At 60.9% G+C, this 27435-nt stretch overlaps 4 protein-coding genes and 1 non-coding gene across 7 annotated transcripts in view; 2 read left to right on the plus strand and 3 right to left on the minus strand.

Moving 5' to 3' along the window:
• Positions 1–3450: 3450 nt before the first annotated feature.
• Positions 3451–6672, plus strand: WFIKKN1 (WAP, follistatin/kazal, immunoglobulin, kunitz and netrin domain containing 1). Its single transcript, XM_032126241.1, has 2 exons — positions 3451–4017; positions 4860–6672. Exons 1-2 carry the CDS (start codon positions 3790–3792, stop codon positions 6348–6350), a joined length of 1719 nt encoding a protein of 572 aa, XP_031982132.1. The 5' UTR covers positions 3451–3789; the 3' UTR covers positions 6351–6672.
• A 101-nt stretch (positions 6673–6773) lies between these two features.
• On the minus strand, positions 6774–9813 carry METTL26 (methyltransferase like 26). 3 transcript variants are annotated; one of them, XM_032126242.1, is made up of 6 exons: positions 9548–9805; positions 8251–8413; positions 8086–8181; positions 7607–7674; positions 7314–7392; positions 6774–7245 (listed from the first exon to the last, which is right to left on the minus strand). In XM_032126242.1, exons 1-6 carry the CDS (start codon positions 9742–9744, stop codon positions 7198–7200), a joined length of 651 nt encoding a protein of 216 aa, XP_031982133.1. In that variant the 5' UTR covers positions 9745–9805; the 3' UTR covers positions 6774–7197. The 3 variants fall into 3 exon arrangements, with proteins under 3 accessions (XP_031982133.1, XP_031982134.1, XP_031982135.1); XM_032126243.1 differs by having other exon boundaries at positions 8086–8145; positions 9548–9803; XM_032126244.1 differs by lacking the exon at positions 7314–7392 and having other exon boundaries at positions 9548–9813.
• A 44-nt stretch (positions 9814–9857) lies between these two features.
• Positions 9858–9928, minus strand: TRNAG-CCC. The gene has a single exon. It is a non-coding gene; the product is annotated as a tRNA-Gly (tRNA).
• Positions 9929–11741: 1813 nt separating this feature from the next.
• MCRIP2 (MAPK regulated corepressor interacting protein 2) lies at positions 11742–15397 on the plus strand. Its single transcript, XM_032126246.1, has 5 exons — positions 11742–11852; positions 11948–12029; positions 13662–13789; positions 14007–14108; positions 14943–15397. The coding sequence occupies exons 1-5, from the start codon at positions 11801–11803 to the stop codon at positions 15011–15013; spliced, it is 435 nt and encodes a 144-aa protein (XP_031982137.1). The 5' UTR covers positions 11742–11800; the 3' UTR covers positions 15014–15397.
• A 647-nt stretch (positions 15398–16044) lies between these two features.
• The window catches only part of ABCA3 (ATP binding cassette subfamily A member 3), a 32645-nt gene continuing 21254 nt past the window's right edge, over positions 16045–27435 (minus strand). The window contains exons 19-31 of the mRNA XM_032125720.1: positions 26382–26685; positions 25613–25886; positions 24535–24739; positions 23880–24099; positions 23485–23643; positions 22834–23006; positions 22412–22546; positions 22074–22268; positions 20987–21174; positions 20652–20822; positions 20067–20254; positions 19894–19967; positions 16045–18689 (exon numbers count right to left, since the gene is read on the minus strand). Coding sequence (XP_031981611.1) covers positions 18558–18689; positions 19894–19967; positions 20067–20254; positions 20652–20822; positions 20987–21174; positions 22074–22268; positions 22412–22546; positions 22834–23006; positions 23485–23643; positions 23880–24099; positions 24535–24739; positions 25613–25886; positions 26382–26685 — 2418 coding nt within the window. The 3' untranslated portion in view covers positions 16045–18557. The remainder of the gene's footprint in view (positions 18690–19893; positions 19968–20066; positions 20255–20651; positions 20823–20986; positions 21175–22073; positions 22269–22411; positions 22547–22833; positions 23007–23484; positions 23644–23879; positions 24100–24534; positions 24740–25612; positions 25887–26381; positions 26686–27435) is intronic.

Below are 27435 nucleotides of genomic sequence, written 5' to 3' on the forward strand. Positions count from 1 at the left end.
AATTACATTTTCTGGGGAGCCATGATTCCTGGCTATGGTGGCTTTTTGCCCTTTTCTGTAGATGCAGAAGATAAATCTGTTCTCGATTCTCACAGAACCCCTGATGTGGGGTAGTGGAGCCCTGAGAAAACACAAACTCCTTTCCAACAGGCTTGGTCCCATAGGTGGCTGGAGGAAGCCAGGCTCTCCAGCAGTTTGCCAGGAATTGTGCCCAGACCCTGCTCCACGGCGACAGAACAAGTACAGTCAAAGCCTTAAATCCCTTCTTTGGGTCTGGGTGATCCTGGGGGAGCAGAGAGTGCTGTGGCAGCAGTCACCCTCCTGCCCAGACTGGGGCGAGCTGGAAGCCATCCCGGGACAAATGGGACTGAAACAGAGAGGATGCTGCAGGGACCTCGGAGCACCAGTGTCACACCAGGGTGGCTTTTGGAGGCACCAGGAGCCCCAAAGAAGGGGGATTTGATCCTGGGGTGGAGGGAGACTTCTTGTCTGATCCCCTTCTCCCAGCCCACCTCCCCTTGACCTCCCTTTTCCCCTGCCTTCTCACTTCCCTAGGATCAGATTTTCCACTTCGTACCAGACTGGCCACGCTTGTTTTAACAGCTTAAGTAGTAATTGCTGGGGCTGGGAGGGGGCAGGGGGAAATGAGATCGTGTCTGCAGCCTGGAAAACCCTGGAGCTAAGGTGAAAGCCTGGTCAGGGAAGAGTCACGCAGCCCCTTTTTTTCCCTTTTTCTTCAGGGGGTTCTGGAAGTGTCTGTTCCCTCTCACAGGGCCGAAACAAAGGCTGTGTGTGGTTTCAGGTGGGGTCGGGACAGCCGGAGCCCATTAGGGCGGAGCAGCGGGGGCTGCGGGGCTGCAGCTGTCTGCTTGGGAAGAGCAGGGCAGGAAAACACTGCACAGTCTGAGCGGGGTGGGAAAGCTGGGAGAGCTTCGAGGCTCTCTGCTCCTTGGAGAAAGGAGGAGGGAGCAGGTTACTCTGGGATGATTCAGGACTTTGGTCATTGTGTTTCTCTGCACCCACCTTTCTGATGTGAGGCTTCTTGGGTTGGTCCCACTGTCCCACGCAACCTGGGAAGAGGTGGTGACCTTGATGCAACTGCAAGATGCTTGAAAATGAGGGTGCAGCTCCCCCACGGGTGAGGCAGGAGCCTGCCGGGTGCAGTGGGTTATGGGAGCAGGGACATGTGGCACAGCACCCTTCCCTCCAGGACCCGATGCTGAGCTAATTCGTGTCTTGGAGGGAGAAGATGAACCATAAAACCGTCATCTGTGTCTGGCATCTTTGAAAGTGACCCCAAAAATCCCTGTTCTAGAGTGCAGTTGGTGCCTGGACACGTGGAGGTGAACAGTTCAGAAGTGTTGAGATGGTGAAATTACCATGGGCTGGGCCAGGGTGGGCAGAGTTGCTTTGTCGTTCACCTTCAGCTGAAGAAGCGCTGGAAGAGGCTGGCTGGGGGTCCCCAGGTGGGGTGAAGGTCTCAGCGTGGGTGGGGGTCCCAAGGTGTTGGTGAGGATCTCCAGTCATTGGGAGCCACATTTCCAACCACGCAGCAGCTGCCATTCCTCCATCCAGCCTTGCACCACTGAGGTGAAGGTTCCTGGCTTGTCCCGGCCTCGCAGCTTCTGATCTCGGGAATGCAGGCATGAGGCACCTTGGGCTCTGATGTGAAACACGTGCTACCCTCTGAGGCTGCTCCTCTGGCTCTGGAAAGGGGCAGTGGGGCAAGAGCCAACCCACACCGGGGCACTGGCATTGTGTTGTGACCACATGGAGCCCAGCATGGGTATAGGCAGAAGTTGGGCTCCAGATCTTTTTCCCCCTTCCCTTCTGCATCAGCACCCTGGGAAGGACCCTGGGACACCCCAAAGTGGCTCTATGCCCTGGACTGCGTCCCTGGGGACCAAGGTGCCCTGCATCTGCCACGTTGTTTCCCAGCTGGAGCAAGGTGGGTTTGTGGATCAGGAATCTCCAGGCAGCGGAGGCCTGGGGCCAGCTGGGTGGGTCTGGGGGTTTCAGGCCGCCAGGGCACGCAGGGCACAGGCCCCAGCAGCTCCTGGCTGGGCTATCCTGATGCAATTCCCTATTTGCAAAACATCAGCCTCCCCATGAGTGCCCAAGGGCAGCATAACCTTCCCTCAGCATCCGCAGCTGAATGGATCCTTGGGTGGCTGCTTGCCTGTGGAACGGGATTCAGGGCACAGCCATGGGACATGCTCCAGCCCTCCATGCGTGGTCATGGCCAGCTGGTGACAGGCCTGACTGTGCTTTGGGGTTTTGGGCCCCGGGGAGCCCCAGAATCGCCATGGGCAGCCCAGAGCCAGCAGCAGTGCAGCTGCTTGCTGGCCCGGGCAGGGAAGTGGCAGGGGTGGCCGGTCACAGCCCTGTGTCAGTGGTACTGGCTGGGGGTCACCGTGCATTGTGGCTGCACCCTGCTCACACCAGCGTGGGGCTGTCGAGGGTCCCCCAACTCACCTGGCCTGGGGCAAAAGGGCTTCCCCAAGGAGCCACAGACCGGGGGAGCACCAAACCATTACGTGCGAAAGCAGCACTGGGGTGGGGTGGGTTGGATCCCCCCCCCCCAAAAAAAAGGAAAGGGCTCCCACCGGTTTTTTTGTCCCCTCCACCACCGGCCCCCCAAGAGAAGAGGCTGGAGGTATTGAGCTGCTCCCCGGGGCAAAACCTCCTCGGGTTTGCTGTTTCACAGGGGCTGCAGACCCCCCTCAGGGCTGAGGCTCACACCAGAGCCGGAAGAGTTAATGCTGCCAAAATGCCATGAAATGTTCCTGCTGCAGGTCAGTCTCCATCGGGGATTAGAGGGATCTGGCCGGGGAGCCGGGGCCGGCTCCTGCCAGCTCGGGGCTGGTGCGGGACGTGCCGGTTGAGCCCAAGCACAGTGTGCCGGGGTCTGGTGTGGCTCAGGAGACATCCTGGCCGTAAATCATCGGGGAGGGAGGGCTGGGAGCCCCAGGGGGCTGGAGGAGCCCCTCCAGGGGGGCTGGGTGGGCACCCATGCCGCCAGGCGAGACAAGGCACTCGTGGGATGCGGGCTGGAAAGCGGGGATGGATCCGTGCCGCTCCCGGGCACCTTCGGCTGTGGTGACGGTGGGTGCCCAGAGATGCGGTGCGGGGTGAGGGGCTCCCGGGCCAACCGGGTCCCGGCCGCCCGCAGCGTGGGCTCCGAGGGCTCCGCGTGCCTCCCGCCGGCCGCCCCGTCCGAGTGGACCGCAGGCTCCGGCTGTTTTCTCATCCTGCAGGAATTCGGCTCCGTGGGCCGGGCGGGTTTTTGTGTGCCCCCCCCCCCCCCGCCTCCCTTCACTCTCCCTCTTTGGAGACTTTCTGCATTCTGCCTTTGATCTCCCCCCGTGTTTGCCCAGGGATCGCCGGGCTCGCCGGGGTTAGAGGCTGAGGTCAGCGCCTTTCCCATTCCAAACACCCAGAAACATCAGTGGGAAGGGAGGGGATTCAGATTACAACCTTCCCGTCCTCCCCTTCCACCCCACTCGCCCCGCTGGCCGTGCCGGGGATGGACTGAGCCCCGAGGGACACCCGCCACTGCCGCCGTGTCCCCGGCGCCCCGAGAGCCGAGCGGCGGCGATGGATGGAGGCGGCGGGCGGCATCGCCGGTGGTCCGGCGGGCGCCGGGTGTGCTGAAGGACAGAGGTTTGGTCCTCTCCTCCTCCTCTTTGTCCCCCCGCCCGCCCGCCTTCTCCCTCATCCCCTCCGTCCTGAATGTGATTTATCCCGAGCCCTCGCCAGCGAGCCAGGCCGGCGGCGCGGGGTGGCCCGATGGCTCCTCGGGGTAGAGGCGGGCGCGGGGCTCGGGGCCAGCGCACGGGCGGGCGGCAGCGGGTCCCCGTGGGCGTCGCGCTGCTCCTGCCCGTGCTGGCGGCGGCGGCCGGGCTGAGCCTGCAGCCGGGCAGGATGCGGCACCTGGGCGTCTGCCCCAACCAGCTGAACCCCAACCTGTGGGTGGACGCCCAGAGCACCTGCGAGCGGGAGTGCCAGGCCGACCAGGTGAGCGAGGGGGCTGCGGGGGCGGTGGGCGGCAACAGGGTTTGGGGGGCATCCGCAGGTCCCCGAAGGAGATGCTTTGGGGTGCGGGTCCTGTGCTGGGTGGCACAGCCGGTTCAGTTGTTTCAGTGCAACGGGCTCAGCCCTGCTGCAGCTTTGCCCCCTAAGCCCCACCTGTCGGCTGGGCTCCCCAGTCCCCCACAGGCAGAGAAACTGCTTGTTGCCCCCTCATGACCGTGTCCCGTAGTCAGAACACCCTCCTCGTGCACCCGCAGGATGCTCCCACCCTGTCAAAGGGCTGGCTGGGATGAAGGGAATGGGTGTGCTGGGACACAGACCCCATCAGGCCGAGGACAGAACCCTTTCCCAACTTTTCCCTGGGGGCCAGAGCCCACCCACGGACCGGGTTGTCCGTCCCAGAGAGCCCTGGCTCTGAGCTCCACCAGGGTGAGCAGGGGCACCCCCATCCCAGTCAGGGCCGTCTGAACCCATAGGGGAGATTCCTTCACAATTCATCTGGATAATGAGTTCTGCCTCCCCTCGGCCAGCAAAAGCCGAGAAGGGCAAGTTGTTCTCCACTGTTGGGGAGAAGGGACCGTCAGCACTGCGGTGCACCCCGAAACATCCTGGGGGTGCTGAGGGCAGGTTGGGGCTGGTGCAGCTGTGCCGGGCAGGTCGGGCTCTTACCCGGAGCCCAGCGATGCCGAAGGTGCGCGGGGCCGCGCGGGGGACACCCGCCCACCCCAAAGTCCTACAGGGGTGGGAACAGCATCCACAGCCCCAGCACAGCGGTGACCTCCATGTCCACCCCCGCCCCCCGCAATCTCTTCTCCCTCCCCGACCAGGACTGTGAAGACTTTGAGAAATGCTGCACCAACGTGTGTGGGCTGCGGAGCTGCGTGGCCGCGCGCTTTGCCGACGGCAGCGTTCCGGCGCTGGCGCTGGCGCCCGCCGCCTCCTGCGAGAGCTTCGTGTGCGCGCAGCAGGGCTCCGACTGCGACATCTGGGACGGGCAGCCCGTCTGCAAGTGCAAGGACCGCTGCGAGAAGGAGCCCAACTTCACCTGCGCCTCCGACGGCCTCACCTACTACAACAAGTGCTACATGGACGCCGAGGCGTGTCTGCGCGGCACCCGCCTCACCACCGTGCCATGCAAGCACATCTTCACCTGGCCCGACACCAGCCCCGTGCCGCAGGAGACCACGGCGCGCCCCACGCCGGGCGCCGGCTCCGAGGTGCCGGTGCCCCCCGCCCTCTACACCAACCCCTTCCACCAGTCCGTGCGCGCCGGCGGCACCGTCAGCTTCCGCTGCGACGTGAGCGGGCGCCCGCAGCCCGACATCACCTGGGAGAAGCAGAGCGAGCGGGAGGAGAACTTCATCATGCGGCCGGACCAGATGTACGGCAACGTGGTGGTCACCAACATCGGCCAGCTGGTCATCTACAACGCCCGCCACGAGGACGCCGGCATCTACACCTGCACGGCCCGGAACGCCGCCGGGCTGCTCCGCGCCGACTTCCCGCTGTCGGTGGTCAGGCGGGAGCCGGGGGGGACCCCGCGGACCGGCAGCCCCCAGCCCTTCCCCAGCGCCGAGTGCCTGAAGGAGCCGGACCGGCGGCGGTGCGAGGCCACGGAGGTGCGCTGGCATTTTGATGCCAAGCAGGGCTCCTGCCTCACCTTCCGCTACGGCGGCTGCGGGGCCAACAGGAACCACTTTGAGACGTACGAGGAATGCCGAGCCGCCTGCCTGGGCAGCGCCCGCCCCACCTGCCTCCTGCCCATGGTGCAGGGGCCCTGCCAGAACTGGGAGCCGCGCTGGGCGTACAACCACCTGCTCAAGCAGTGCCACTCCTTCGTCTACGGCGGCTGCGAGGGCAACACCAACAATTTTGAGAGCAAGGAGACCTGCGAGGACGTGTGCCCTTTCCCCAAGAGCCTGCAGTGCAAGGCCTGCCGCCTGAAGAGCAAGATGGTGCTGAGCCTCTGCCGCAGTGACTTTGCCATCGTGGGGCGGCTTATGGAGATCGTGGAGGACCAGGACTCCGGCATCGCCCGCTTCGCCCTCGAGGACGTCCTCAAGGATGAGAAGATGGGCCTCAAGTTCTTCAACATCAAGTACCTGGAGGTGACCTTGACCGACATGGACTGGAGCTGCCCCTGCCCCAACATGACGGCGGAGGACGGGCCCCTGATCATCATGGGCGAGGTGCACGACGGAATGGCCACGCTGGACCCCAGCAGCTACGTCCGGGCGGCCAACGACAAACGGGTGAAGAAGATCTACGAGCTGATGGAGAAGAAAACCTGCGACCTCCTGAACCGCTTCCAGGACTAGGGGAGAGCCAGAGTGTGCCGACGGGGGGAGCTGCAGACACACCACGGAGGGGGCAGCCTGAGGGAGCTCCTGCACCAGTGCCTGTATCTAGAGGTTACCACTGTCATGTAGTTCCCCCCCAACCCCATGCCGAGCCCCAGACCAGCTCCCACCTCCACTGTAATTTATCTGCCGCATGTTCCCCCCACCGTGTGACCCCCCCCAGCCTGTCCAGCAGCAAGAGAACTGGGTTGGGTTGCAGAGGGGTGGGAGATCTGCCAGGACCACCCCACTCATAAAATCTTCCCACCTCACCAAAGCCTCTGGGCCCAGTGTAACACCCCTGGTGCTGGACCTGACCCTTTCACTGGTGCTGGAGGTGGAACTGGGGACACCCCCGCCCCCCAGTGTTTGTGCTGAAAACATCAGGGAGCTGCTGCGGTGTGGAAGCCAAAGCCACAGTTTATTGGGTGGGCAGCAGCACAATCCTGGGGAGGGGGGAAGGGAGACAGGCCCCGTGCCATCAGCACAGCACCCTCCGAGCAAATGGGGCAAGGAGTCTCCCCCGTGCCCAGGGGTGTTGTGTCCTCTCCCCCGCACCGGTGCCCCCCATGTCTGAGCCCCCCGTGGCAGCTGCGCTGGCTCCTGTGGTCCAGGCTGGGGCACCCCACTGCAAAGGGAGCCCCAAAGGCACCGGGGGAGAAGCGACCCCCCCAGCCAAGTCAGCCCCAGCTGGGGTGAGTGGGGCACTGTCCCCTCAGTGCTGTCCCCAGCCCCACTGCAGCCATGGTGGGACAGTGACAGCGCCGCAGGAGGCATCAATGGGGACAGCGGCGCCGGGAGGTGCTGGAAGCGCTGTCAGGGCAGGTTACAGCTTGCGGAAGATCAGGCTCTTGTTGTTGGCCGGCATGTCCACCTGGAGGCACAGAGCCGGGCTCAGGGCTGCACAGCGGCACGGGGAGCGCCCCAGGGCCCACCACCTACCATCCTCTCTAGGCACAGCCCGTTGGCCTCGGCCAGCTCCCGCAGCAGCGCCGTGTCCCGCAGCCCCCAGGCGGGATTGCTGCGGGCAGGGAGGCGTGGGTCACACACGGGGACGTCCCCCCCAGAGCATCCCCATCTCCCAGGGGCGCCCCCGGCTGCGGGGCTGCCCTCGGGCGTTGCTTATCTTGAAGGACCACGCTGGGAGGGAGCTTCCTGCAGCTGCAGGAGCAGGGGCAGGACACAGAGCACAGGATGGGCCCCCAGCAGCCTGAGCCCCCCCAGCCCCCTCCTACCTCTGCCTCAGGCTGCGGTCAAAGTCCACGTTGCTCTGGGGGCTGATCTGGCCGTCCACGGCGTAGGGCTGGTGGGACACAGCTGGAGCTGCAGGCAGGAGCCCCCCTGTGTCCCCCCAGCCCCCCTCCCATGGGCTGCTGTCCCCACCACGCACAGGAGCCAAGCAGGAAGAGACACGGCCCCCAAAGGGAACCATGAGTCCCATCACCCACTGTGGGTCCTGTCACCCTCTGCAGACCCCCCCCAGACCCTGCCTCGGATAAGGTGAGGGAGGAGAGGATCTCACTCATCCAAAACTGCCCCTTTCAAGGCTCAGCGTGTGCCCCAAAAGGCAGAGACCCCCCCCCAAACCCAAGCCCCTGCATTTCCCGCTTCCCTCCCTAAGCCATGCCTAGAGCTGCCCTCCCACCTGCCCCCCCAGCATCCGCTCTGACACCCTGCACCCCCCAGGATGCTCCCGCCCCAGGACAGGACCCACCCCATAGGTGAAGAGCACACCTCCGGGCTTCAGCAGCACCCCGGCACCCTTGAACAGGCCCTGGGGAACGAGAGAGGTGGGAACCAGGTCAGGGGGCTGGGGACACCTCCCAGGAGAGCCCTCCTGGGCCCTGGCAGGGGACAGGGGCTGGCGAGGGCCGCTCACCTCGGTGCACCGCAGCTCTGCGATGTGCATCATGTTGATGCTGACGAGGAGGTCGAGGGAGGCGGGCTGGGTGCCCCCCCAGGTCTCCCAACCCTGTGACACGTCCAGCAGGATGGGGGGCAGCAGGTTGGGCAGCCCCGTGGCCTCCACGTAGGCAGCAATGCTGTGGGCACCAAACCTCACCTCAAGCCCTGCCGGGTCCCTCCCGTCCCCCCCCAGCACCCGCTGCAGGCAGGGACAAACTCCTGGATGGACTCTCCGATGTGGAATAACAAAGATGTGGGTGCAGCACAGCCTGGGGGCTCTTTGTCCAGCCCTTTGCTTCCAGCTGGCACATGGAGAACTGGAAGCACCTGGACAACCAGCAGCACGTGGATGGAGAGGCCCCAGGGCCTAAACTCCCCAATTTTGGAGCACCCTCCCATTGTGGGGCACCCCACTGGTACCACTGCACCAGCACCACCCGATTTTGGTGTTATTGACACCCTTTTTGGCACATTCACCACCCAGCTCTCAGCTCCTGCAGCCTCCCAGCCTGGGGATTATTTTTACCCAAGGTGGTGGGTGCTGCTGGGTGGGCAGCACAAAACTCCCCCTGGACAGGTGCTGATTCCAGCACCTCTCCACGAGGCTTATTTTTTTTCAGTGGTGGAAAGCTGGATTTTGGGACCTTTCTGGAAAAAAATAAAGTCCTGAGCTGGGGAACATGGGGTGTTTGGGAGTTGGATATTGGGGATTTACTGAAAAAAATATAGTGAGTATTGACTTGGGGAGCCTGGGCTGGGGAAAAGTCGAATATTGTGGTTTGCCTGGAAAAAATAAAGCATCAAGCCAGAGAGCCTGGGCTGCCCAAGGAGGCCCTTGCTGGGAAAAAATACACATGAAGCTCATCTGAGAGCAGGATAATGGGGTTTTCCTGGAAAAAATACAGCACCAAGCAGGGAAGTCTGGGCTGCTGGAGAGTTGGATATTGGGTTTTTCCTGAAAAAAGAAAAAAGTGTGGAACCTGGGCCCACTGTTGAGTAGGTCATTTCTGGGAAAAAATATGCATCCAGCTCACCCAAGAGTTGGATATCAGGGTTTTCCTGAAGGAAAAACAGCACTGAGCAGGAGAGCCCAGGCTGCAGAAGAGTTGGATACTGGCGTTTTCCTAAAATCCCAAAACGAAATAAATAAGGAAAAAAATAACCAGGGGCGTGGGGAACCGGGGCCGCAGGTCCGTGGGCCCGTGGGAGGGGGCTGCAGGCGGTGCCCCCCCGGGGTCCCCCGTCCCCCCGGGACCCCCGGCCCCGCTCACCTGCGCAGCGCCCGCGGGTCGATGTCCGAGGGCTGCCAGCGCGTCTGCGGCAGCGCCCGCGCGAAATGCGCGGCGTGGAGCCCCGCGCCCGCGCCCACCTCCAGCACCCGCAGCGCGCCCGCGCCGCCCCCCGCGTACTCCCGCAGCACCGCCAGGATCGGGCCCTTGTTGCGCTCCGCGGCCGCCGGGACCTGCATGGCCGGGGCGGGCGGCGGAACTACCGCTCCCGGCACCCCCGGCACCCCCCCGCGCCGCGGGTGGAGCTTCCCACGGCGGGTGGGGAAAAAGGCAGGAAGAAGGAAAAGGGATGTGCGCCGCCCGGGAATCGAACCCGGGTCGCAAGAATGGGAATCTTGCATGATACCACTACACCAGCGGCGCGGCCGCCAGCGATCCCGCCCCGCCGCCTCTCGCACCCGCCCGGCCCCGCGGGGACCCCGGCCCGGGGTGATGCCGCGCCCCCGCCGCGCACCGGCACCCCTCGGCAGCGGCAAACTGAGGCTTCGCGCGGACACCCCGGGAAAATGGGAGTGACGGGGGACCCCCACCCACCCTTTCCGCGACAGCTGTCACTGGTGGTGGAGGACTGGAGGGATCCCTCTGGAGCACAAGGGTTAGGGGTTCAGCCCTTCCAAGCGCCTAAAAGCTCAGGGATGCGCCAACAGGCACTTATAAACCCCGGGAAGGTCCGGGGGAAAACTGAGGCACAGCCCCCAGCACGTGACAGGGAGGGTGACAGCCGGTGGTGACATCCCGCAGGTCAGGGTTGTATTTAGGCACAGTAACAGGGTTGGGGGTGACAGCACTGGATGCACACCCGCGAGGGGCCCACGGGTGCCTGGCACCCACCAGGGTCAGGCGCTGCTGGGCTTTCATGGGAGGCACCCTCCTGCAGCCCTCCCTCCCTGGCCACTACCGTGGCAACGTGGCGGAAAGGCAAAGGTCACCCTCGTGGGGTGGCTTTGCAGCCCCTGGAGCCAGGCTGGAGCCTCCCTGAGACGCCAGTGTGTTTGTCACACGGTCTCTCCCCAAAACTCTGAGTGCCACAGGGGTGGCCGGTGGACACGTTCGGGATCGTGTCCTGGGTCTGCACCTCCCGCCACGTGGGGACACTTTGGAGGGACCTCCCCGCTCCAAAGGTCACCGTGCTGGCCGGGACGCGGCTGCCCACTCCGGCTTCCTGCGCTAGTCATGGGATGTGCAGCTCAGGACTCGTCGCAGCGCTGTCTCCGTGGGGGTGGCACCTCAGCCCCTGCCTCTGCATCCCTTCACTTTTCCCTGCCTGGGTCCTTTGTGTCCCAGGCATGACCCCTATCTGTCCCCTGTGTATGCCATGGCTCCAGTGTCCTGTCTCCTAAATGTCCCCGTGCAGGTCCCCTCCGAGTTTCCTGTGACTCCCGTGTCCCCGGTGTGCCTGTGCCATCTTGTGCCCTACGTGCCTCCTGTGCCCTCCCCCCTACTTGAGCCCCGCACGTTCCAGTGTCCCTTGTGTGCATTCCATGTGTCCTGTGAGTGTCCTGTGTCTCCCACATGTCCCCTCTGTGTCCCACGTGCATCCCCAGTGTGTTTCCTGCGTGCCCTCCACATCCCACGTGTGCCCCTGATGTGTCCTATGCATGTCCCATGTAATGTCCCCACATGTGCCCCCAACAACATGTGCCCTGCTTGTGTTTCCCTGCATCCTGTGTGTCCTCATTGATCCCCCACGTGCACCCCTGACACGTCCAGCGTGTCTCCAGTGTGTGTTCCCACATGGCACACATGCCCCAAATGTATCCCATGAATGTCCGCTGTGTGTCCCCACATCCCCTGTGTGTGAGACGAGCGTCCCCACATCCCACGTGTGTCCCTTGTGTGCCCCGTGCATCCCGCGCCCCTCCCACACGTACACCCGATGTGTCCCGCGTGTCCCCTGTGTGTCCCACATCCCGCGCGTGCCCCCGATATGTTCCGGCCGTGTCCCCCACGTGTCCCCACGACCCAGACATGTCCCTTACACGGCACGCATGTGTCGCATGCGTCCCCGGACGCCTCCCACCCGTTCCCCCGACCTATCCCGCGCGTGTCCCCTGCGCCCCCCGAACGGCCGAGCGCTGTGGCCGCGCCCCAGGCGCGCCCCGCGGTCCCTTTAAGCGCGGGGGCGTGTCGGTGCTGCCGGGGCCGCCCGGCCCGGCCCGGCCCGTTAAAGGCCCCGGCGAGGGGCGCGCGCGGCACTCGGGCGGGGGCGGCGGGCCGGGGGCCGGGGCCCGCAGGATGTACACGCTGACGCGGGGCCCCAGCAAGCTCGCCACGCAGCGCCGCACAGGTACCGGGGGGCGCGGGGCCGGGGGGGCGCGGGGGCTCCGTGCTGTCCCGTCCCGCCCCGCGCCGCTCCCCCCTGACGCCCCGCACCCCCCGCAGGTCCCACGCAGCAGGCGGTGGAGAGCAGCAAACTGGGCGAGCTGCGGGGGCGGCCGCAGCCCGGCCCGTGGCCCCCCGCCAGGTAAGCCCCGCGCGCCGCCGTGACCTTGGGAAGGGGACCGGCACCGGGGCGGCCGGGCCGTGACCTTGGGAAGGGGAGCGGGACGGCCGGGCCGCCTGACGGGAGGCGGGAGGGGGACCCGGGGGTCTCCGCTCGGTGCCGCTGGCCCCGGGGGTCTCAGCCGTGCCGGTGCCCGCACGCGTCCCGCGGAGCTCTGTACACGCGTGGCGTGGGCCGCCCCGCGCCGGGGACACGCCGGAGTCGCTGCCCCTCCTCCTTCCCACGGGTCGTCCCCAAAAAATCGCGGGGAGCGGGATCGGTGGGGTCACGCCAAGGAGGCGGCGCGGGGGGGTCCCCGGTGCGGGGCAGAGCCGGGGCCGGGCTTGTCCAACCCCCCCGCGCCCGCCCCGCGGACGGCCCCGATTGCACAAACCGGCGGCGGGGCCAGCGCCGGCCCCGCGGTGTCACCGCCCGCCTTGGCCGCGCCGCGCACCCACGGGGGCCGCGGAGCCCACGCGGAGCTGGCGATCCCCTCTGCCCCTAAAGCCGGGGGGGCACTTCCTGGGAGAATTCCAGCGTCCAGCAGCAGCAGCAGCACCTGGAGCTGCCGGGTGGGTGCTGAGGGGTATTCCAGTGGCTGGGAGGTGATGATGGGATCCCTAAGGAGACCCTTTCCCGGCTGGTGGGCTGGGGTCAAAGCACACCCAGACAGGGCGGTGGGACCCCGCTAGTTCTGCACGTCCTCTCCAGCTCCAAGAAATGGATAAGAGCCACCCCCTGTCCCCCCACCCAGTTCCTCTCCTTCCCAGGATCCCTGTAATTCACTGGAGTGGCTTCTACCACTCTTGCCTTCCTCCTGCTTGCCCACTGCCCCGGGCTGTGGGGGCTTGAGGGTCACTGCCCTTCCCTGCCCCTGCCTGCAGATCTGCAGGAGCTGCCTGCTCCCAGTCTCTCCTGCCCTCCAAACCTACTCCTAGGGCCCCTTAGACTTTGTCCCATGAGAAACGTGGCTGTTGCAGACATGTCCTGCCCTGGAGCTGGGCAGAAAAGCCAAAATACTGGAGTTTTGCACTGAACATGCTCTCAGGTCTCATCCCAAGTTTTTCCTTTAGCTCTGGTGGCTGTTGCTGTGTCCAGGCAGGGGTTGGTTGAAGTGCCCCTCGCCAGAGGGGATCCCAGCTCTGAGGAAGCCTGACCTGCTCCCACTTGACAAAGGGTTACATCCCGGTCCTGGGGCACCTTGGGGACATGCTGGGGCCAGAGCTGTTGCAGTGAACCTGGGTGCTTCATCTGCAGAGGATGGCACATCCCCTGTCCAGTACCTAACTGGATTTCACTTCCATTTCCTAATATTCCTGCAATTTTGGTGGCAGATTCTTTATTTTAGGGACTGCCCTTGGTGCTAAGTGGGAGGTGGGCAGCTGATGCTTTTCCCCAGGGAGCTCCCCTTGCACCCCTCCTGTGTCAGAATCCCCTATCCCTGGGAGCTGGGTCCCTTTCCATCCCAGTCCTTGGGGACAGGGCTGGGTGACCACAGCTGTGGGTCAGTGTGTGCACCATGGGACAGCCCAGGACACCTGAACCGCCCCAGTTCTTGCTGGGGTGGGCAGAGCTGCCTGTGCCCTCACCCCCCTTGCTTCCCTCCCTCCATAGCCCAGCGCAGAAACTCGTCTTCAACAGAGTGAATGGCAAGAGGCCCCCGCTGCTGCTGCAGCAGATCTCGGCCCCTGAAGAGTGTTACACCCTGGCCCACGAGGAGAACGTCCGCTTTGTCTATGAAGGTGAGGGCAGAGCGTCCTTGCGGCAGCGCCCAGGGGAGCTGGAGCATGTGGAGTCCCTCCCCAGCACCCACACCACGCTGGGGACATCGGTGGCAGGGATGGAGTCCCCATCCTGGGGACTTGCCCTCCTTTGCTCTGCTTCCTGCTCCTGTCCCGCAGCCCCCCACACCGGGAACCCCCATCCCAAACCCACCCAGTGCTTGTTCCCCCTCCCCAGCCTGGCAGCAGGTAGAGCAGCAGCTGGACGGCAGCCGGAGTGGGGAGAGCGCCTGCGGCCCTGTGCAGTACGTGGAGAAAACCCCCAACCCCGGACTCAAAAGTAAGTGGGAAGTGGTTGTGGCACTTTGGGGTGCATCAGGCTCGGGGTGCAATGGGCTGCTCTGGGCTCAGCCTGCACCTGAGCATGGCTGTGGTGGAAGGAGGAGGAGGATTCCAGTGCTGGATGTGCCAGAGGGGCTGGGTCTGTCCTGCTGGTGCTGAGGTCACTCTGGGGGTGCTGGGGGGAGACAGCTGGCCCCAGGCACTGTGGTGGGGATGTCCCACTGTGTCTCTTGGAGGACACCTGGATGCTGACTCCTCTGGGATTCAGACCTTCTCCAGCCACCAAGGGGTTCAGCATCATGCTGGAGCGAGAGGAGATCCCCGTGGGGACCTGCTTCTCCTGGGGCCAGCAGGACCAGTCAGTCATGGGGACAACATTTGTCTGGTGGCACCTGGAGTCAGGGCAGTGGCAGCAGCCTGGGGGCTCTTGCAGCAGCTGAGAGCTCCCCCAGGAAGAGAGTATCCCTGTAAACCCAGTCTGGCCTTCTGGGGACATGGCACAGGGGTGGGGGAAACCTGGGGGTGTCATTAGACTGGAGATCAGGGAAAGGCTCTTTCCCCAGAGGGTGCTGGGCACTGCCCAGGCTCCCCAGGGAATGGGCACGGCCCCGAGGCTGCCAGAGCTCCAGGAGCGTTTGGACAGCGCTGCCAGGGATGCCCAGGGTGGGGTTGTTGGGGTGTCTGTGCAGGGCCAGGGTGGGACTGGATGATCCCTGTGGGTCCCTTCCCGCTCAGGGTATTCTGTGATTCTATGGTTTTTTCTGGTGGTTTGGTGGGGAGCACCCAGAGCTCTGCTCCACCTGCTCCCCTCTCTCCCTCCACTCTCTTTCAGACTTCGTTCCCATCGACCTGGAGGAGTGGTGGGCACAGCAATTTCTGGCCAAAATCGAGAACTGCTCATAAAAGGGAAGAAAAGGTTGCGTTTGGTTTCTTTTTAAGAGAACCGAAGCTGCGAGCACCTGGTCACAACCCAGAACCGGTGGCGTTTTTGAACCACATTTTTAAAAGATGCCCGAAGTGGAGTGACCCAGCCCAGCAGGACCGGACCACAGCCATGCCTGGCCGCGTGCCCTCCCTGTGCCCGGCAGAGGAGCAGCGTGCGGCCCCAGCCAGGATTCCTTAAGTGCCAGTTCTCGGACTGCTGCAGCTCCTGCAGCCTCCAGCTCCCAGGGACACTGCGGTGCCATGCTGGGCACGAGGGAGCGGCTCCCCCCTGCAGCCGTAGCCACGGGGAGGACAGTGGGGGGCTGTAGCAGGACCGCCAGACAATAAAGCGCTGAAACTGCCCGTGGAGCTGCGCTTGTGGGATGGGGAAGAGGGGGAAGCAGGGGGGTGCAGCGTCATGCCCTGGAGAGGGGGTGCTCCCAGCTGGTTCGTGGCTCAGTGGGTACCTGGCGTCTGTGGATTCAAGGGGTTGGAGATCCCCTTCCTTGGAGCTGCATCCTTGCCCCCATGCTGCCTCATCTCCCAGGGCTCAGCGAGGGGCTGGTGCTGTCTTAGGTGATGTTTGGGGGGGCATATGGGCATCTGCAGGGGGCTGAGCACCCTGGCTGTGCTCCAGAGCCGGGCTGCAGCGTGTAGGCGGGCACAGCTGCAGGAGTGGGAGTGCCAGGGCCAGTCTGACACTGCCATGGAGGCCAAAAGGCATTTTGAGTGCCAAGCTTGAGGTCTCCCCCTCACCTGTGGTTGTCTGGGGGAGCTGAGAGAGGATAGCTGTGGCTGCCTGAGGCAGAAAGGAAGGGGACTCCCATTTCTGCTTCCCCACAAAAACTCCTCAGCTGCTGGGCTTTTCCAAGCTGCACTGAGCCTTTCCAGTTCTGGTTTTGTAGGACACCCCTCTACCCCCTCATCCTTCTCCCCGAAGCAGAGAGCAGGAGGCCAGCACAGGCTGAACAGAGTCTGAGTCCAAAGGAGGCCAGGAAACACCCACTGGAAAAAAAAAATCATCTTTATTATTCCTATGCTGGGAATAACAACCACACTGCAGCCAGTGGGGAGTAGAAGCCGCCCAGGAGCCGTGTTGCTTCTCCCACCTGGGAGGCCAGAGAAGTGCCAGCAGCAGCTGTGCCCCTGGCAGCACATGCCCATGGAGCACTCCTGGTCCTGCTCCTGCCCCGGGCTGGCACGCCTGGCATTGTGGCTGTGACTGAAATTGGGAGCAGCACCATGCACAGCCCACAGTGCCCGCCTTGCTGACAGGCAGGGTGTTCCAGCCCTGCGGCCAGGGACATGCTGCTTCCATAATGCTTCCTTCATTGAGGTCAGGATGGCCCCAGAGTGATGGAGGGCTGGGGTCAGGGCATGTCATCCTTGCCATGGACTCGTGGGCAGAGTGGGGGTTACGCTGCTTCCGTGCCCCCACCCCAGCACCAAACCTTGCAGGGGCACCAGTGCCAACAGGACATGGACGATTGCTGCTGTGCTCAGGGCACTGCCAGCCCGTGGCAATTTTGCATCTCACCCCCTGAAGCCTCCACATTGCCACTGTTCCACATCCCAGGCAAAGCCTGGGAGGCTCTACTACATCCTGCTGTACTTCCCTTTCCAGGAAAAACAGTTACTGGGAGTTTCAGCACCTCAGGCACCCTCCCAGCAAAAAGCATCTCCCTTTGTCTTCCCTCCCTGGGAAAGTCACTGGTGCTGGGATTCTCCCCTGCATGGTGCCCTGCCAGTGGCTGGCTCTGCTGTCCCCCAGGATGCTCCCAGGGAGCAACCCCTTCCTGCCAGCAGCTCCAAAGGGCTCCAAGGTGTCCAGGGAGGCCATCCACCTGCTGGCTGCTGACTAATAAAAACACACATCTTTAAGATCTGGGGAAATTCTTAGTAACATGATGCACCATCGTTCTGAACAACAACATTAGGCAAAGGGAAGAAATGGAACAGGAAAGAATGAGTCAGTCACAAGGAAAAAAAATGAAAACCCAACCCAAAAATATAATCCAACCCCTGACAATGCAATCACTGGGAGGGAAACAGCCCCCCTTGCCATAAATATTAATTAGTTATGTGCAATTGTGTGTAGTACTATAGTGCAAATAGCTCTGCATTGATCGTGGGGCAGCGCCCGAGGGGCTGGCCCAGGTGACACAGGGACTAGTTAAAGACAGACAAGAATCAACACAGATTTCCAACAAACAAACAAAAAACCCCCACCAACCCTGCCACTGGCAAACTCCAAAAAGAAATTGCCTCCTCCAACTGGGCCCAGGCAGGACTGGGCAATGCTGGTGCCCAGCAGCATCGCGGAGCCAGGCAGGGGCAGGACAGGCCCTTTGCTCCCTGCCTACTGCTGGAGCAGCCTGGTGAGGGGCAGAGGGGATGAGAAGGGGGATGCAGGACAGATACGGTCTGGTTGGAGCTGTGTGGGGTGTAAGGGGTGAGCTCAGCAGGACATGGGCACAGTGAGGGCATGGCTGGCTTCACACTGGTCCCGTGGCTGCACTGCACAGTGCAGGGCAGTGCTGCTGGCAGAACCCCTGCATGGGCACAACACTGAGGCCAGCAGTGTCCCTGGGCACCCTGTGACACTTCACACCCATCCCACAGAGCACAGCCAAGACCCTGCAGCACCTCTCACACAACCCAGCAGCGTCCCCAGGGACCTTGTGGCACCTCTCCCCCCTCCCAGCAGTGTCCCTGGGCACCCCTCGCCCCTTGCTGCCTCCAGCTCTGGCTCCCCAGCCGTGCCCATTACGTGCTGTTCCCGGGGCCAAACTCTGGGCATTGCTCCAGCACCACGTCCTACCTCTCACCCAGTGCCAGCTCCTGGCACCACACAGCTCCCCTTGCACGGCTGGGGCCAGTGCCAGCTCCTCGGGCCAGGCTTGGCAAGCAGGCAGGAGGAGACAGAGTTTTCCCAAGCAGTTAAAGGAGACAGAGCCTCCTCTTTCCCATGCCAGGCAGGTGCCAGACAGGAGCTGAGCTGTCCCCCTGCCGGCTGGACACGAAGTGCTCCCACGGGCGATCCCAGTGCCTCCTACCGACCCCAGGGACGGTTTGGATCTGAGCTAGGTGACAGCCTCCGGCTAAACCACGAGCAACCACCAAACAACACATGGACATGCGGGTGAGGACCACGGGGCAGCATCCTGCTGGGTGTGAGCGACAGGCAGGGAAGGGGGGAGCAGGGGGGATCCTGCTCCTCCTCTGCCAGCCCAAGTCCAACACCCCTCTCCACCCTTCCAGGCTCCTCCCGGCTTTTTGGGCGGAATTTTTTTGCTGTGTGGATGGATGAAGGCTGGAGAGTGGCAGTGTCACATGCGCACACCCATGCGTGCCCAGAGCCGGTGCCAGCAGCAGGAGCACTGCCATCCTCTCTCTCACCCCTCCCTGGTGAAAAGTTTTACATTTATACAGTATTTAAGACACGCTGATATATAAATTACTGTCTCTATATATACTATGTATAGGCTGAGGGCCAGTCCGTGACGAAGGGCACCGGAGGGGCTCATTTCCCTCTGTCCTCTGTGTAGTGCTGGAAGCGAGTGAAGCTCATGAAGACCTGCTCCAGGGAGATCTGGCTCACCGAGTAGTCCTCCAAGCGATACTTCTCTTTGGCTTTCTCCAGGGCCCCAAAGACCTGCAAGGGAGGGCAGAGTGACTTGGTGGAGGGACCCCCAGGACCCCAGGGGGAACCCCAGGCTGTGACAGGGAACACCACACTATGATAGGGATCTCCCAGATAGGCTGTGACAGGGAACCGCAGGCTGTGACAGAGGAATCCCCAAGCTGTGGCAGGGAAAACAGAAAGCTTTTTTCTCCAGGGAGACCGAGGAAAATGACACCTTCCCGAGCAGGAGAGTGGGGAGAAGCCAGGAATATCTGACACCATTTAAAAATATATGCTGTGGATATGATTGTTTTACACATATGTGATAAATGCATACATATATACACACACACATATATATATATTTACATATATACACACGTATCTGGCCTTGAATCCCTGCCCAAGGTTTCTGCTAATGCATTATATATATAAAATCTTAATATAATAAAGAAAAAACTACATAGGATACACTATACATAACTATCTGTATATAGCATACAGATCATTTTTACACTTCACTACATATATATATTTATAAACTCACTCGCTCTAGTTTTTATATAATCCTATACATAGTTTTTATATAATCTGTATACTGTGTACTCTATATATACTCTATACACTATACTATATACTTGATATAGAGTATGAACTCCAGAGTACATAATCTGTATAGAGTATTACCTTACACCCTATAGAGTATATAATATAGTATATATTGTATATATACAATATTCAGTATATTATATACACTACATCCAGTGCATATAATAGATACATAAAAATATATATATACTTAGATACTGCATATGAAAATTATCTGTACACTATGAATATCTGTCCTATACATGTATTTATATATAGATAATGTACATATAGACAGATAGTGTATATAGAGATATACCATGTATATACTCTATAGGCAACTCTGTATACTGTATGCAGAGGGTTACATACTGTATCTGTACTGTGGGCTTTTTAAGTGTCCCTGGGCTGGGACCCCGCAGCAGCAGAGGCTGGGTAAAGGTGGGACCACGCGGTGCCTACGTGGCACCACCTGAAGCCACTGCCAGGCGGTCCCTGGGGCTAAGGGGCAGGAGCAGGGCGGTGCCAGCACGGGGAAGCTGTGCCCACCCGTGCCACAGCAGAATGCAGCGCGGGAAGGATGCATCACCGAAAGCAAAGCACCACACAGGAAGGGGCAGGAGAAGGGTTCCCAGCACCCCCTTACCTGTGCCCAGCTGAGGTTCTTGTTGGTCAAGTGGTAATGCACCATGCCCTGGTGCTCGTGCTTCAGGACGCTGCCTGGGGAATCGAGCAGGGAGAGGCTCTGGGTTAGGGAATGTGCTGAAGTTCACACCCAGCCCCTGCTTTGAGGGCAACAGCTCCAGCAGCTCACGGTACCTGGGAAAGTCTTCTCCACGAAGGCCTTGAAGGCCTGCAGCTCACCCTCCTCCTCACTCCGGGTTTTGGCCAGCAAGGTGTATCCACTGCCAAACTTGCTTTTGAGGTGCTGGGGGCTGCCCAGGCACTTGAACTGCCCATTCACCATGATGGCCAATCGTGTGCACAGCGCCTCGCACTCCTCCATGCTGCAGGAAGGACAGGACTCGTTCAGAGAAGCCCAGGATGGTTTGGGTTGGAAGGAACCTTAAAGCTCATCTCGATCCACCCCCTGCCATGAACAGGGACACCTTCCACTAGAATAGGCTGCTCCAAGCCCAGTCCAGCACTCCCCTTGAACACTTCCAGGGATGGGGCAACCACAGCTTCTCTGGGCATGTAAGCGCCAGGACAGAAGCAGAAGCTTCTGGGAAGCGCCTGGAGGTGTATTCCCTTCTCTCTGGACTCTTCAAGGAGGGAGATCTGGGTAAAGCCAGTCACTGGCTGTGCATGCCCACTCACCAGGCCCTGGAGGTGCGTCCCATCCCTTGGACCCCACCACTCTCCCTGATCTCTCGTGCCAAGCCCTGCCCAGCCAAGTGTCACCTGTGGGAGGTGAAGATGATGGATTTGCCACACTCCCGCGTCCGTGTCACTGCGTCCCAGAGCAAGCGCCGGGCCACGGGGTCCATGCCAGTGGAGGGCTCATCCAGGAAGATCACAGGAGGGCCACCAATGAGGGCAATGCCAGCACTCAGCTTCCGCTTGTTCCCACCACTGCGGAGGAATCACAGAATCGTTAAGGTTGCAAACGACCCGCAAGAGCATCGAGTCCAACATGCAGCCGAAAATGGGAGCGGGAACGGGGACAGAGACCCAATAGGAGCACAGGGAGCATCACGAGAGAGGAGGGGCAGCACTTTGTCCGTGGCTGCTCTCACCTGTAGGTCCTGACGAGCTTGTCGGCGTGCGGCTCCAGCAGCAGCCCCCGCAGCATGTTCTCCACGCAGCTGCCGATGTAGCGCTCGGGGATGCCGCGCAGCCGCGCGTACATGCTCAGCGTCTCGCGCCCCGTCATGTGCTCCAGGAGGGCATCGAACTGCGGGCAGTACCCGATGCGCTGCTGCACCTTGGGCCGAGAGGAAGGCACGGCAATCAGCTCACGGGCAGGCTTTGCTGCTCCTCTGGGAGGTTTTGCTCAGAGTGACAGGAACTGAGCCGCAGCTCTGAGACTGTGAGGGAAATGCCCCCTGGAGAAGCTGGGCTGACAGGGATGGACACAGATGTGTCTCTGGGCAGCAACTGGGTGGGCTCATAATGCCTGTGCCAAGCTGGTTCCTCACTGCGAGGGAGCATTTTGGGTGGCCCAGGCTCTCAGGAGAAAGAAAGCGCTGGAGGGATGGTACCTCCCCCATGTCCTGGTCACTTCCAGGGACAAGAGCATGAGACAAGGCAGTTCCAGGGAAGGAAGCAATTTGGGGCATGCTCTCAGGGAATGCTCTCTATGTCTGGGGTCCCCATTCACTTAAGAGTTGGACTCAATGGTCCTTGTGGGTTCCTTCCAAATCGGAATATTCTGTGAAATCTGGGACAGTGCTGGAGGAATCCCAGGACTGGACCGAAAGCCTAACCCCTGCTCATCTCCTCCTCTTCCAAAGCAAGTGGGCAATTCCCAGCAAGAAGACCCCTAGCAGAGGTCTGGAAAGGTTTGAAACACTCATTTTAGAGACCATCCTCCAATATTTTCCACATTTCCAGTTACGGAGGTAAACCCTTTGGTGAAGGGTTTGCCACCCTCACCAGGTTTGGACTCCATCTGTATCACATCTGCAATCCCAGTGGAGAGGGGACTGTTTCCACATGGCAGATAACGGAGAGCTGAGCCAGCCAAGGACACAATGTCCCTGGGATATTGTCTCTGCCTCTGGAACTGCAACCATGTCCTCTGGAGGCACCTGCAGGGTGGCTCAGCCCAGCCAAACACAGGACGGGTCTGCAACACCACCTCACCCCTGCAGCCCTGGGTACCTTCTTGATGTTGGCCAGAATGCTGTGGCCATCCACAAAGGCATCCCCTGATGTGATGCTCTCGTCACCCGTCAGCATCTTGAAGGTGGTGGTTTTGCCCGCTCCGTTGAAGCCAAGGAGACCAAAGCATTCCCCCTTGCTGACGGCCAAGGAGATCCTGTCCACTGCCAGCAGGGACTCCCGGCTGTCGTACACCTGGAGGAGACCACACACGAGCCACGTGTCACTGCCCGATGGCACGGCAAGGCAGGCTGTGCCAGCAGCCGATGGCAGGCTTTGCCAGCCCCCAGAGGACACGGCTCAGATGACAGCAGGATGCTCAGGTCATCTCTCCTCACCTTGGTGAGCTCCTTGATGACCAGAGGGCTGCTGAGAGACGACAGCAGTTCTGGTGGCGACTCCAAAACCTTCTTCCTCTCATCTGCCACATCCCTGTCCTCTGGCAGCACAGACACCCTGTTCAGCAGGGCCACCTAAACACAGGGGGAGGACACACTCTGCTGTCACCTGGCTGCTGGGGGATGAACGGGGTCCTCCAGCGTCCCCAGTCCTGGCAGGATCCACCCCTTCCATCAGCCACCTCTGGGGATGCCTCACTCCCTTTGCCAATCCGTACCCTTAACAGGACTGGCTCCTCCCAGCTCTGGGGATGCTCCCTGGGAAGATGATTGAGGTGGTGAGAGTCTGTCTCCAGCTCACAGGGACTGCTGGCCTGGGTTTGGAGGGCACGTTACTGCTCCCTCCCTCGTGCTTCACTCACCCATTTCCGCCGCCTGCAGATGCCACAGACCAGAGTTCTCAGTCTCCAGAGAAGGTTTGTCTCAATGAGGAAGAGGAGGAAGAGGAAAGAGAAACCCTGGACGGCCAAGGAGGTCAGGTACCGCCCGATTCCAGGGGTCTCCCAGGAAAAGTAGTTCATCTGATAACTGATATCTGAGGAGGGATGGAACAAAATCAACTCCTGGATCAAGTCACACTCTGGGGAGGGGCAGATAAACTCCAGAGGATGCTGTGAGCCCAAAGCTTTGCCAGGCTCATCTCCATCCCACACTGGCTCCCTGCCCAAAGCTCCTTCCAATGCTTCCCACAAGAGGATTTGGGTCTGGAGGGGATCTGGCAGAAGATTCCCAGTTGAGGCAGGCAGAGGACACCAATCTTGGGATTGGGATTTCTTTACACATCTGTGAAACTTCCCCTAGCCCACATTTTCCTCCTAATCATGAGTAAGGTGATCCAGTTAAGCAGCTTTTTCCTATGCGTGTCCTCATATGCTGCCCAGTTTCTGCTCTAAAATGGTACCTGGAGCTACTACCCAGGTAGAGGCCCCATAGATCTGCCCAGTTCCACCATCCACCCCACACAACCCCCTTCAGGCTGTGGGGGCTGGTCAGGTGAGGACATGGAGACTCACTGAAGGCCTTGCAGATGAAGATGGCTTCAACGGAGGAGGTGCAGAACTGAATGAACTCGTAGTTCTGGTAGAAGTCACTGATGCACTGGCCCAAGCAGTAATTGGGTAAGATGAGAAAAACTTTATCCAGGGTTTTGGAGAGGTCCACCAAACCCAGCTCTGAAACAGGAGAACAGGTGGATCAATGCATTAGAGACTGCTGGTTTGGGAGGAAAAAACTCTGATACTGCCAAGTTTAGAGGGAAACCAAACATATTTTGTTACATAGAATGGGTGGGAGTGGACTGTTGCAGGGTTTTATGGCTATTGTGGGAAGAGCCCTGGGGTGAGAGAGCCCCCCTGGGGGCTGGAGCTTCTTGGTGATGGCTGGGCAGGTGCAGAGGGCACTGACCCACCTGGGATGCTCATGATGGTGACGGCGAGGAAGGTGGCGGTGCCGGACAGGATGTTGAAGATGGTGAGACGGGTGTAGGCTGTGGCTGCCACTGAGAAGAAGAAGCTGAGGAGGTACATGAGGGGGATGATGGCCCAGCCATAAAGGAGGAAGATCAGCATCACATCAACGAGGTGGCTGTCCTGGGTGAAGGCTTGCACGTTGAAGGCTTGGAATATCACCTGGGGCACAGCAATGTGGGGAGAAGACACATTTGGCTTGACCTCAGGTGATGTCTCCTTGTCCCAGCAGCCCAGGACCCAAGCAACCCCTCATGGATGAGTGCTACCAGCAGCCCATGGCTGCCCCCAGGGGAGGCCCCTTCTGCAGACTGGGATGCAGAAGGGCAGATCTGGGGAATTCCTCTCCAAGATCCCATGGATTTAACATTTTCTAGTCCCAACAGCCAAGTGTTCAGCTGCCAGAGGCAGCTGCCCCAGCTGGTTGGCCATGGTCCAGCTCCCAGCAGGACCAAGGGACAGCTTTCTTGCTGGTCCTTTCTACAGAGACAACGCCAGTGGCCTTGTCCTTCTCCCTGCACCCACACGTACCCCAGAGGAGCAGCACCCAGAGATCCCACCAACGGGGAGGGCATTGGGGTGCCAGGGGTGACTCACCAACATCAGAGCACAAGGGATGAGGAAGTTGATGATGTCCCAGAGCAGAGCAGAAAGCCAGAAGTTGACCACGTAAACGCCGCTGACAAACTGGACGTGCTTGGCCTTGATGGCGCGTTCGCTGACCAGCAGCAGCGCGAAGGTGCTGGCGAGCGAGGCCATGCCATACAGCAGGTTGATGGCAATGGCAAACCCAGTCTGGCCTCTGTGGGGACAGGGGGACACGTTAGGGCAGGGACAACTCAGCAAACCAGTGCTGAGGCTACACAGGGCCAGCATAGAATCATAGAATAGTCTCAGTGAGATGGGAGCCACAGGGATCATCCAGTCCAGCCCCTGGCCCTGGACAGACACCCCAACAATCCCACCCTGGGCATCCCTGGCAGCGCTGTCCAAACGCTCCTGGAGCTCTGGCAGCCTTGGGGCCATGCCCATTCCCTGGGGAGCCTGGGCAGTGCCCAGCACCCTCTGGGGAAAGAACCTTTCCCTGATCTCCAGCCTGAGCCTGCCCTGACACAGCTCCAGCTGTTCCTTGGGGTCCTGTCTCTGGTTACAGAGAGCAGAGACCAGAGCTGCCCCTCTGCTGCCCCTCTTGAGGAAGCTGTGGCCAGCACACCCACTCTGGGCTTGCTGAAGAAACACTCAAGGGAGACAATCATCCCGCAGGCACAGCCCACCCTGCACACCACAAACCTCCACCCAGCCTTGGCAAGGCCCCACACATGGCCCCTCTGGTCTAGGTGAGGTTCAGAGGCCCTGGATGGGAGGTTTTGTGAAGAGCATGGCCACATGGCCTCCTCTCCTATGAGCACCTGGGGAAAAGTAACCCCAACCAGTATCTTGAGGGGAACAGCCACCCTCTGAGATGTGCCTGGGGTGACGTGGCTGCCAGGCTCAGCAGGTAAGTCATCTCCACAGCTTTGCTCCCCTGACCTCCTGAGTGCAATCACAGCTACATTTGAGTCTGAGAAGCTTCAGCCTGGCTCCTCCACTGACCCCAGTACAACCAAACCAACATGCACCATGGGAGCCCTGAGCCCCAGCAGGAATGCGAGCCTGGTGCCACCATCACACGTACTCCATGAGCTGGTCCTTGGCCTTCTCGGTGATGTTGCGGGGCTGGGGGTAGTTGGTGACGGTGATGGAGGCGTTGGGGCCTGCCAGCACCCTGAGGACGGCGTTGTCTGCCAGCATGAGGGCAGTGGCCGGGGAGTGGTAGGCCTGGTTGTTGAAGAGCGCCGTGACCAGCGTGCGGTTCCCTGCTCCCTCGAAGGAGGCGGCTGCAATGTAGTGCTCGTTGAAGGCTCCTCCCTCCTCAGAGGCTCGGGAGATGAGGTACTCCTCCAGCCCACCTGCCAAACACCACCGCTGTTACAGGCGGGCTCCATCACACCAGAGCTAACTGAGGCCAGCTGGAGAGGAGCCCAGGCAGACTCAGCCCTGGTGGCCCACCCTAGTCCTGATCATAGAAATGCAGATCCGTAGGATCTCCTGAGTTGGAAAGGACCCACAAGGATCATCGAGTTCAACTCCCAGCCCTGCACAGGACACCCCAACAATCCCACCCTGTGCATCCCTGAGAGCATTGTCCAAAGCTCCTTGAGCTCTGGGAGCACTGGGGCCATGACCACTTCCCTGGGGAGCCTGTTCCAGTGGCCACAAACATGGGGTTATGGAGAAGACAGCTCTGCTCAGGTAAGGAGAGGCCCTGCCAAGGAGGGGACACTCCCATGCAGGAAGGAAATGCATCGGATACGCCGCAGCTGGGACCTAAACCACCCACACCAGTGGCCCCTGGACACCCTGCTGGGCACCACCTGCTCCAGGGGTGCTCCCTGAGCCCTCACCCAGCACCTCCAGTGGCGACTGACGCTGGGCTTCCAGCAGCTCCACGTACTGCTCCCCCAGCCTCTGCGGCAGGCCCGCGGTGCCCGACACCGAGAAGGGCACGATGGTCTGGCCGTAGGGCTCCAGTGTCAGCCGCAGCAGGGACGAGTCCCGTGGGCCCGGGAAGGTCTTGGCCACGATGAGGGCAAAGGCAGTGAAGATCAGAGGCACGAGGAACTGCGCTGCCACCATCTTCCAGTTGCGCCAGCTGTACATGGCCCGCTTCATGAACATGGCGTAGAACTGCTGGCAGCACAGGTAGAACTGCGAGGAGAGAGGCCAGGTCAAGGTGAGCCCTGCCAGCTGTGGACACATCATCCCACGCAGCTGATGGGGAAGATGACCCCAAACCACCCCCATCCTGCATGCACGCTGCCAGCCCGCAGCAGAGCCTGCTCTCCAGCCAAGCCTATAAAGGGATTAGCAGGGCAGCTGCCCAGCTCCAGCACATCCACCTCCATGGCTTGGAGTCCCTTGGTGTGACTCAGGTGTTAAAAGCAGCTTTAGCCATGACCTTTACCTTCCTCCACCTCCCAGCAGCTGAGGTTCCCAAACAGGATTACTGCGGGGCAGCTGCCGGCCAGAGTGACCGGGTGAGACACCTGAGTGCCCAGCCCAGCCCCTGCAAGCACCTTCTCTGCTTTTCAAACCCAGCAACGTCCTTCTCCCCCTCTGCCTTTGAGATGTGCCCTTGAGAAGACAAGGGACATTGATCACAGGCGCAGAGGCAGCAGGGCATGAAGGGCTGCCAGGGACGAGCAAGGGAAGGAAGATGGATTTCCTCATCTCCCTTCCAAGTGATGGAACAACAGCAGATGGAAAACCACATTAGATCTCCTGGAACACCTTGAAGAGCAACTCAGACCCCAAGATTAACATGAAGAGAATGGAAGTGACCAACCCTACCAACCCTAAAAATTGTTTGTCCTAACCCAACCTGGTCTTTCGGTTTGATGTTCCAAACCACGTGCAACAAGAGCAGCCGTGGGGGAGGCTCCACCTGGTAACCCCTAC

This window comes from Corvus moneduloides, chromosome 16 (genome assembly GCF_009650955.1).
Source record: "Corvus moneduloides isolate bCorMon1 chromosome 16, bCorMon1.pri, whole genome shotgun sequence".
Classification (NCBI taxonomy): domain Eukaryota; kingdom Metazoa; phylum Chordata; class Aves; order Passeriformes; family Corvidae; genus Corvus; species Corvus moneduloides.